Below are 11,942 nucleotides of genomic sequence, written 5' to 3' on the forward strand. Positions count from 1 at the left end.
ACTTCTTGAAGTACCTATTTGGATATAAAATTACATTTTGAACGAGTAGTTTATGCATATAGATAATATAAGAAAGGATTCCTATACCAACAAAATGTGGTCGCGGTCCAGAATATGAATAAGAGACAGCCTGCTTTAATAGTGGTCTCACTCCGCTCCAGCAAGAAGTTTTATCATTCATTTAATTTGTTAAATAATTGATAAGACCTTTTGAAACCTCCAAATATCAAAAATCAAAATGTTCATTCGCGTTATAAACACTAAAATACTTATGCCTATCCATTATTATATCATCAATGAGTTTGTGAGTTATAAGTATTTAAATTTTAAAATATCGATACGAAATCGAAGTGGTACAAGGGTTCCTGTAAATGTAGAACCACCACTCTTTTAAACTTTAAATACTTATAAAGTTATAACTATATAATAAGCTACTAGGCCAAAATTTGATTTTGATACATCGAAATACTCCGAATAATATGCTGCTTCGGAATATGAAATTAAAAATGTATATTGTCATTTAATAGAATAAAAACTTTAAAAAAAATGATAACAATAAAATTTTTTTTTCCAATAAATGCTGTTTTATACTGACTTAAAATTATGTGCAGGAAATATTTTCAAAAACATCAGTGTTTTCTGAAATAATGAGGGTCTTACGTAAAATGGATCACCCCGTATATTATTTAACTTGATAGTAATTAGATAGAGGTAGGCATACTAAATTATTTAATTAATTGATTAAAATTAATAATTGAAATTATTATAAATAAACAATGTGTGGACTGTATATGATAAAAAATATAATAATATAACCTATATGGGCTATAATAAATGCATCTGCATTGATTTTAGTGAGGTGTATAAATTGTTAAAATATAATATAATACTAAAATTATATATTATATATTATATATACGTGTACGTCAATACGTGCGTTTGATTGAATAATTAATTAATATATAAATATATATATATGTATATGGTAGCAACTAGCAATACTAGTTGGTAATATGCCAAATCCGGTATCTACCCGTATTTCTATGTTTATTATCTCGTTTAGGTACCTTTGTTAATTATTATTTCTTGTTATATAATTGTATTTCTCAACTGATCAATAAGCTTTGATATACCTACCTGGCTACCTAGTTGTGACCCACTTACTTTTTATTCACAAGATTGTGTAGGTATACTTATAAATTGGAGTTATCTATAGCCAGAAACAACAGCTATTATTTCGGGAGGAGGAAGAGACAATAATTATAACACTCATCTTAAGTAAATACCTACTAATATAAGTTATTTATTTTACACATATTAATATTAAACACTCCAAATTCCAAATATTATTTGATAATTATGATTTATGATAATAAACACATAATTTATAGGAACCTACCTAAATTATCATGTTAGGTATTGTTATTTGATTGTGTAAATTAGCAATATTGTGATATTGTGTAGGTTAGTAGGTACCTATATCCGGAAAAGTATGAGATTTCGAGTAAAAGAAGAGGGGATATATTATAATTTGTATCATTAAGTAGCCTGAGTCAACAAGTCTGCACTCTGCAGGTACAAGTACAAATTATTAAAATTTAAAATAAATTATTACAACTTAAAAAAAAGACAGCTGGGTTGGTATAATTTTGTTAATTACAGTAAGAACGTTTCAATATTTCTGATTTATATTATAGATTTACGTATAAATATTACAATTTGTATGTGGCTAAAATGTTATAGACAAGAGGTAATAAAATAAAAAAATGAATTTATTGTAAATTGTAGGTAATAAAAATGTATTAAAAATGTATCAAACATGTTTCTTTCTATTCAGCTGGCCACACTGGCGCGTGATCTTGTAATAATTTTACATGCCATTTCATTTATTGTTTTATACTGCATGTCTGCATACCATACGACTTCGTTGCCACTTGCCATTGGCCTTGTTAAATACATTTTTTTTTAATTTGTGTTCATATTAATTTTATTTTGGTTTTTATTATTTCTAAAATTATCGTATTGAATTGAAGAGTTTTGAGGTAATTTATTATTTTTGCATATATATAATTTGTTTTAGTCATACAAAATTAAAAAAATAGTTATAAGTACAAAATTAATTTTGAACTGTAGTAGAGTGACTAGACACTAATATATATTAATATATCACGACATACCTATATTATGACTATGCGATTTGAATAATTTGAAAAGTAAAATAAAATAAATCGAAAATTATATCAGGTGGAAGATAACGATATTATATTCCTCCATGGCCAATAGTCTTATTATTTAACATTTTACAATTTTACATAATATCCACTCTAACTACACAAAATATAAATACGATTATTTTTAAATTTCTTAATTAAAAAATAAAATATTCTTTAGATAATACCTACCAATATATTCTATAGCTAGATATTCAAAAATACGTGACGTCACTATTCGTGGTATTATAGCCATCATACCGTCCAAGTCAATGACTTAATGATTGATACTTGTTAAGATAATGTTGAAAAATAAATAAATATTATGTAAAAATAGGTACGTTTTAGTTATTAAGACGTAGATACCTATTTGTATTGATTGCATATGATTAAAGATTATCAAATTATACTATATAATATAGGTTAGTTATAAGCACGGACTAAGATATAATATAGGTACCTTTATATTATGTAAAAATTATAATATATTATATATTGGTCCGTGGTTATAAGATATTCACTAACAATAATAACATGGCGTGTAAGAGTATGATTTTTTTTTCAACATTAGGTTGTAGGTACCTATACATAATCATAATATACGTTCTCATTATAAATTATTGTAATGTATTTTAGTAATTATACAAATAGATAATGCCTTTTATAAAAAACAAAAAACAATGTACTCACCTAAGACCTAAACATTGTAAAGTATGTAAATATGCAATATTTTGTGTCACTACCTATATGTACTTGTAATTATTAAATTAATTTGAATTAAACTAAAACATATTAAAGGTACCAATTTTAATTCGGGCCAATTTTAATTCGGGCTAAAGAGATTATTATATACCTAATGATATTTTATTTTTATAGAGGTTAATAATATATTATACTAAATAGTAAATACATTAATAAAATACCTACTTACTTAAATTTTACTATTTTTATAGAATTCCATTTAAATAAAAAGTTAATTAATTAATAATAAACAACTCATAACGCGTTAAATATCTAAGTAAAATATCAGTTAAGTTAGCTTTTATCCATATTTATTTATATTGAAAATAATGTTAGTAAGAAAATATGTAAATATTATATAGGATATAATATGCAGGTATACCTAACCTAAAATTTCTATAAGTAACATCGTATTATTCAATTGTATTTAAAGATACCTATATAAATATAATTATTAATTGTTTCTTTATTTTTCACATTATGTGCTTGTATTCGATTTTATATTTACGTTACGAAAATTATTATACTACCTATTTCATTTATATAAAATAGCTTATATTATCTATGCAAATATTGAAGAACTCATTACGTATACGAATTTAATTTCATTTAAGATAATGAACTTGAATCCCAAATGACCCAAATTTGGTATAGGTTTTTGCTCGTTACTTGAGTGCCTACCTTATGCTTTAGCCTAATGCCAAAATTATTTAAAACTAATAATTACGCAGGTCAACAACGATTTTTTATATTTTATTATGTATCATGATAAACGTCTTATAATCGAAATTATTTAAATAAAACCCAAGTACATTTTGATATTGGTTAGTTTATTCAAAGAGCATATTAATTATTTTCAATGTAATTAAATAATAAAAATGACGTAAAATATCGAAAAAAAATTATAAAACAAAACAAATAAAATTGTCTTATATTGTTTTGATAATATGGACCTATGCGTTTAGTTAACATTTATTGTTAAGGCGAAGTAGATACAAATAATGCATTTTTGGGGCCAACCACGAACAAAGAGCAGCTACTTTTTTGTTCTGATAATATTTTATATACTAGTAGTTACGTATATCATGTGGGTACCTACCGATTATTTTTTTTATGTAAGGAAATTATTCCACGGGAACGATTAATTTCCTAGTCATCTCTAAGAAATTTATTGAATCTTACAACGGCAACACTGATTGATAAAACTCTGGCTTTTGGGGGTTGTATATTCGGATAATCGATGTTGTTGTGTTTTGTAAAATAAATCGATTGTAATGTTAATGATATTTTTTTTTTTACATTTGTAGGTTTATCATTTTTTACAATACAAATTTAACGAATAAATATCAATAGTAATATTTTTATTATTCTATTTTATTTTTCATAATATGAATATTTACAAACTTGTATTTTTTAGTTTTACTGAAGTCTGAAGTAAACCAATCGTACAATAAATTATCATCTAATTCGATGAATAATGTATTATAGTAATATTATGTAGGATAAAATAAGATGATTGTTCATTATCGATATTTTAGGTAAATCGATTGTCTACTGTCAGTGCCAGTTGTACCTATGCTGGCAAGCTTCTTTAAGTGACTCTTTACAGTTTGCTGTAGTCGCAACTGTTTCGCTCTACATTTTTCATACTTTCATTTTTATTTTATTTTTTAAATGTGCTTGCCAATTTTAATACATTTATATATATTTTAAATAATAAAAAATGCCATCTTAATTATCTAAAATAGTTACCAAATATAGTTTTAATTTAATGTTCAATACAATGTGAGTAACATACTTATTACTAGTTTCAAGCAATTATTAATCTTATTTTTACATACCAAATTATTAAATTTTTTTTTTTTTTTTATAAAATACAATTGTGACTGATAAATATATAAATTATTTTGTTCATAACATTTATCTATTTATATATTGTCCATTTAATTATTTTATGCTAAACTAAATTTATTTTATATTATTTTAGCGAGAATGTAACTAATAACCGATACCTAACTAAAATATAGTTCTAGGTATTATAAATAATATTAATTAAAGTCTCATTATAGTTTGTTAATTCCACACCTATTCGATTAATTAATTAAAAAATTATTTTACTCTTAAAAGAATAAACTATAATTCTTTTATATATTTTGGTATTATTTTGATTAAATAGTATTTCAGTTTGATTTTAAATGTATATAGGAACAAAATTAAATCATTTAGTTATTAAAAAAAAAAAAACAATATATAATTGTGATCAGCTTATAATTAGGAATTAATTTATTTACTTATAAAATTATTTTTTTCAAGTATCATTCTTTACCTTAAGAGCTATTGTAATTAATTAAAGATTTAATTTTGTTTTAGTGCTAAAATGACTGAAACCGATTTGAAAAAAATTCCATTTTTTAAACTGTTAAATCTTGAGGCTATTACTCCAGAGAATGATTCATCCACGGTAATTATAATTTATTTATTTTATCTTTCTTTAAAGTAGATAGTTCATAGTATTTTAAGTATTTTTATGCTGTAGAATAAACTAAAGATTAATTAATGATAATTAAATAACCTCAATATATTATTTGATTTACCTAAACATATTTTTGAAAATAAAATTGTGTATATAACCTATTATGGTGGAAATGTACACTTTATTATATTATCAAATTATAATATTCTATTCTTTTATGAATGCAATTATTTTGGGAATTTTCACTTTTATGACTAGGTATGCATTTAAGTTTAATCTGCTTAAACAATTCATTATTGTCATAATTAGGATACTGATTTAAAAATACATAATTCTAATGAATGCTGGTTTTGCTTAATAATTATCCCATTCATAACGCCTTAAAGTTTGCCACACACTGCAGCGGTAGCAGTAAAAGTGAGTCTAGACATAATTTACCGCCAACACGGCAGCACCGTCAAGACGAAAAAATTCTACCGACACCATTGCAGTTTGTGGTGACCTTAAATAAAATAAAAAAGTATTCATTTTTATAATATGTTTTGAATAAATACTGTATTTTAAATATTTAGGTACACATTTCGTGTTTTTAAATTAACCTATTTCAGATATTATATTGACAATAATAATTTTTCTGAGGTAAATATTTTCATAAAATTTAATAGAGAATTTAAAAGATAAAAGAGATAAATGATTCTTGATATTCTTATAATTGTCATATTATCTATTATCCTACTACTTTGTGCTATTACCTACTACTCTGGTAGTCTGGTGACTAAAATAATATTCGACTTTATAACATTTTTAATTTTAAAATCTATGTTGAATAAAAACTTTTTGTAATATATTCATAGGCGTGCACAGCCCTGTTGTGGCAAAGTGGGCCAATGATACTTGAAACAAATTATTTTAGGTGTTATACTGTTATCTATAAAATTACATTCATTTACTCACCGGTCATCACCCACTGTTTAAATTTTAAGGTATGAAATATATATTTTTATTCATAAGTAGGGCTAGGATTTATATGCATTAGCATATTATTTTCCTTAAGTTCAAATTGATTGGTTGTGATATATGTCCACGATTTACCTTATCCTCGATTAAATAGAACCATTTTTTGTTTGCATATTTTATAGATTTAAGAGAATCTTGTTAATTTTGTTGATATAAGAAAATCAAAAATCAGAATGCTTATACCACTGAATAAGACAATATAACTATTTATATGATCTAAGTTGCCATCTATAATAATTATGGCACAACTCACAGGGTGGGCCACGGCCCACCTGGCCCACCCCATGCGCACACCTATGAATATATTTCATGTTTTTAATACATATTTTGGCATAAATAACACAGTTATTTACACATTTTGACTTTTTTTCTCCAAATAATAACCAACAGCCATATTTGTTTAATATAAATAACATACTAATTTATTTATATTTATTTATTATCAATGCTTCATCTATTCATTATTTATCAATATTTTCTGGATTATTATGATTTATAATTTATTTTGAAAAATAATTTTTAATATTATAATTTGTAATAAGTAACTAATATTTAAAAAAAAAAAAACACAAATAATAATACATTTTTTCTTATTGGCCATAATATGATATTTACTTAATATACAAAGTAATATTTTTAAAACAAGGCAATTATTTTCCATTGATATTTTCTTGGTTATTACTTATTAGATATTATATTTTATTTATAACATTTTATAATAAATTTTTCAACTTTTAACTTTTTAAATGGGAATCATAATTTTTTTTTTTCATATTCTGAACATTTTTCAAAATTTAGATTCACATATGAACATTGAATAGGTACCTAGAAAATGATTTGTTAGGATTTTAAGTTTGGTTACAAATTAGTGATATGGTGTATCGGGGGTTTATCTTAGACATTTTTGCCACAGTTTTGTTCTTCTTAGGATATATCGGCCATTAGGATCAACCGTCCTGTCACAGAATCCTCCAATTTTCCCTATCAGCTGCTCATGTTTTCCAGTCTGGTCTTCAATGCTGTGATTCTACATCTTTTTAAATTATATCATCCCATCTAAAAGTGGTCTCCAAATTGGCCTTTTTCCTACTAGATTCTTTTCCATGATCATGTGTAAATGTTGGTTCTGGCTTCACCATGCGTGTCCAGACCACAATAATTTTCAGCACTTGATTGTGTCCAATAGGATTTGATAAATGTTTGTTTAATATTATTTTTCCTTATTCTCCACTGATCCTTTCTTCATCCTTTACTGGTCCAAAAATCTTCCATAGGATTTTTTTTTGAAAACCATCATTTTCTTTTATTTCGTTTTTCATAGGGGTCATTATGTCTCCCAGGGACACTACCTATAAGCGATTAAAGGTCACAGGTCACATTAGTGTTTCTTCATTTCTCTCAAAACATGACTAATATCTTAGTGAGCCCATAGAATCATTTTTTTTTTCATGATAAAATTCTTGGTGCTATTTCTTTGTCAATCTTATTTTTTTCTATCAATGTTGAACCTAAGTTTTTAAATTCTTTGTCTCTGCTGAACTCATAAAAAATACCAACATTTAAGGATGATAATATTTCTATCTATTCTGTTTTGCCTTCACTGATGTGTAGTCCTACTAACCGTTATAATTTATAATTAATACATTGGTTCAAAATGTATGTATTAGAATTTTTAAAATATAAAATGTATTGGTGGTTGTTAACAAAAATGGGTGAGTTAGATGTCTAAGGTACATTATATATTTCTTAATCCCCATATATAATTATAATTATCTATTTTATAAGTCATAAAATTCTGTAAGCTTACAGATGTATTATACATAGGTATTATATTTATTTCATTAATGTGTTAATCTACCTAAAAATATTTTTTTTTTTTTCAGATTTTCAAAAATCATTTATTAGCTTTCCCACGCAATAATGCAGATCTCGTATGCAAAAATAACAATATAAAAACTGGATATGAAAATTTTTGTATTAAAAAAGGCACTTTAAAGTTGTTTCCATTTAAAGACTTTGATTTTATTGGTAAACATGTTGTTTGTCAAAAATGCTGTCAAAAGTTTGCTTCAAAATTGTCTTATAAAGCACATGTTGGTACTGGTATTTGTGTTAGAACTTATAATGGGCCGAATCTTATCTATCTTAAATACAAGAACAGAAATTATAGACAAGTTCGGAAAAAAAATAAAAGAAAATCTGAAGAAGATTTTCACGGTCATGATATAAAAAAAAATTTGTTAAATCCTGAAATGTTGAACACTTTACAGACTCGAAATAAAGTCTATTCTGATATAACACACCAGCGAAATAAAGTCAAAGAAAAACCAATGAATAATTCAGATAAAAATAATGATGAGCCCTCTGTGAAAAAACCTAGAGGAAGACCTAAAAAGAACATTATTAGTAATAATGTTGAGATTAACCTAAAAAAACGAGGCAGACCTAAGAAGTTAAATGCTGTGACAGTTGATAGCTCAAGTCAAAATGATAACAGTTCAAGTAGTAACCTGGATATTGATGAGTCTGAAAAACCAAAAAACCTAAACAATTGTAGTCTTGATGATGCATTCAATAACAATATTAATGAAGATGGCAAATTACAATCGTTATCTTCCAAAATGAAATATTTATCAACAAAGTTTTGGAAACTTTTTAAAAAAGAGTGTATACAGAAAGGTGTAGATATTAATAAATATCAAAATCCTACCAAACACCAAACCCAGTATAATGAAGAAAAAAAAGGTGATTTATCAGCTGAAGAAAAAGAAATTTTTCTTAAGATTGAAGAACTAGAATATGATTTTAAGTTTCTTTCTAAACAGTTTCAGGGTAAGAAAGAATATCCGTTTAATGATGAAATAAAATTAATTCTGACAAAAATTAGTGAAAAGCGTGGTGAAATTAAACAAAGTAAACTGAAGAAGACTGATATGAAGGGATCAATACCAGATGAAGGCAAAGAAAATATTCAACATACACTCCAAAAGAATGATAATGAAACTGAGATTGATATTAATAACATAAATTTTGATAAAAATGAAAAATGTATAGGAATATGGATAAATAATAGTAATACTGTTTCCCCCACCATAACCATAAAAATGAATGATGGTTGTAAATCCATTAATCGTACAAATGTAGATCATTTTAAAAAAGAATCCACTAATCAGGATAGTTTAAAAACATTTACAGTGGATAAAACTCCAAATAATACTAATTCAGTTAAAAATCATTTAAATGATCTTGGTTTAAATTATATGTACAACCCTATATTGAACTGTAGAAAATGCAGAAAAAAATTTACTTCTATTGCTGAATGGAAATTGCATCGTTCTGAACATTTGGTTAAGTTAAATAAAATATTTTTATGTAAAGTTTGTGGACTTAAATTCAAAGTATATAAAAATTTTACAAAACATCTTAATATTCATAAAAAAACAGAACAAAAAAAATCATATGATAAAAAAAATTTAAAAAATTTAGTATGCAAGATATGTAATAAACAGTATGATTACCTTAGATCATATTATGCCCATATTAAAACCCATGCTGATGAATAACTTTTTTTTAAATTACCCGATACATGCATTTTTTAATGTACAGTACCTTTTCTAAAACCATCATATAGATTGTTCACCATGTTTAAATTGATTTATTTTTGTATTTTATGGTTTAATTAAAATATTCTTATATTAAAATTGCTACAATTTATGAATTTTGGTATCTTTTTAAAATAAATTATTTTTTATAGTATTATATTATGTATATTTTAATTATAATCAATTTAGTTTTAAAAATAAATAAAAGTCAAAACAATGATAAAATGTATAAATTGTTTGTAATATTTTACTTTTATAGCATGAGATATCAAAAGCATTACATTTATTTTGTATACTATGTAGGTATACTCATATTATATATTCTTAAATCATAAACTAGTATTGCGTGTATTATTTACTGATCACAAAATGTCTCAAGGAACAGTTCCCCTGCATTGTCTAGCGTCAACTACCAGTCTGTTAGATGGACGAGTATCTGCAGCCAGTCGTGTTCTATTATCCGCTGCATCTAGATGTTGCAGGGAAACCGTACCTTCATATTCTAGATTGAGTGTACCTTAAATGCCTTGGTTTCACAATAGTGTATGTATATTTATTATTCTTCATTAACTATGTTAAACAATTTTTAGGTTAGAGTGAGTACTTTAAAAGTGTTGCTGCAACTTCAAAGACAGGAAGTTTCATTATTTTAAAAACTGTTGTTATCTTAGTGTAGTGTTTTTTGTTGTTGTTATTATTTTATAGTTAGTATTGTTATGAAAAATGTATTAACTACAACAAATTAATTTTCCAAACATTACATATATTTTTTTGGGTTATTTTAAAGATCACTTAAATAAATCAAGCTCTGATAAATTTATCTAGTTTGATGTTTTAAATTTTTTTCAAGTGTATAAATTTATAATATCAAGTTCCTATCCTTTGTTGTTGCGGGTGTACCAGACTACATAATATGGGAATATCCTATACACACATTAATACATTATATCCGGTGTAAATACCTTTTCTATTACCTAATATCCTATTTCTCTATTCTGTCTAAAAATATCTACTTCTGTAATTTGTGAAAATATAAAACACTCAAATAGTCAAGTACATTATATTAACTTAATAATGCTATTGAAATCAGTTAAAATGGATCAGGAGAGACTGAAATACAATTTTCATCACATTATGACAGTTTTTAAAAGTAGTCCCTAATTTCTTATGAGATGTTAAAATGTAATTATTTTCAAAATTCTGTCATTGTATAAATAAGTATCAATAATGTTGATAATATTTTTTTTTAATTGAATGTAGAATACCTACTGAAATGTATTATATCCTATTGATATATATCATACCTTTAAAATAACCATACAAAATATAATATGATATATCAATTAATACATTATGATGGGATCAGTACACTATCCACTATTGTCTACAGTGTAGACTACACCAAACGAAAGTTGTCTGATACAAAGTACAAATAATGTCAATATTATAAAGCTAATATACCCACTTGGCATAGGCGCAACTAGACCCATACTTTTGAGGGTGCACAAATTATAAAGAATTCCCAGACCCCCGGACCCATACTCTATATACATGCTATAACAGAAAGATCTGACAAAAAAAAAATTACGCTACTTAAACGTATGACAAAAATATTGTGGAAAAAATATTTTGAAAAAGTTATTACATTCTAAGCCAATAACTTTTATTGTATTTATGTTATCTAAAATATAGGCTTGTTTTATAAATTATAATAATTAATTATAAACAAGGAAACAATAAAAACACTCACATTCATTGGCAGTCTTCTATACTTACTGCCAAAGATAAAGAGAAATATCGTTATCCTGTTTTCTAAGTTATTTTGTTGAATATTATTAGTATGATCAATGTTACACAAATAATTAAAACAATATAACTGTGACCTGTTCTATACAACAT

The 11,942-nt window shown here is 25.1% G+C and overlaps 1 protein-coding gene across 4 annotated transcripts; it reads left to right on the forward strand.

The window, feature by feature from the left end:
• Positions 1-1,885: 1,885 nt before the first annotated feature.
• Positions 1,886-10,863, forward strand: LOC100573244 (general transcriptional corepressor trfA). 4 transcript variants are annotated; one of them, XM_029487386.1, is made up of 4 exons: positions 1,886-2,042; positions 5,322-5,412; positions 6,279-6,407; positions 8,325-10,863. In XM_029487386.1, the coding sequence occupies exons 2-4, from the start codon at positions 5,329-5,331 to the stop codon at positions 10,002-10,004; spliced, it is 1,893 nt and encodes a 630-aa protein (XP_029343246.1). In that variant the 5' UTR covers positions 1,886-2,042; positions 5,322-5,328; the 3' UTR covers positions 10,005-10,863. The 4 variants fall into 4 exon arrangements, with proteins under 4 accessions (XP_029343246.1, XP_003244586.1, XP_029343245.1 ...); XM_029487385.1 differs by lacking the exon at positions 1,886-2,042 and adding an exon at positions 4,412-4,736; XM_003244538.4 differs by lacking the exon at positions 6,279-6,407 and having other exon boundaries at positions 1,887-2,042.
• The last annotated feature ends 1,079 nt before the right edge of the window (positions 10,864-11,942 follow it).

This window comes from Acyrthosiphon pisum, chromosome A1 (assembly GCF_005508785.2).
Source record: "Acyrthosiphon pisum isolate AL4f chromosome A1, pea_aphid_22Mar2018_4r6ur, whole genome shotgun sequence".
Lineage (NCBI taxonomy): Eukaryota > Metazoa > Arthropoda > Insecta > Hemiptera > Aphididae > Acyrthosiphon > Acyrthosiphon pisum.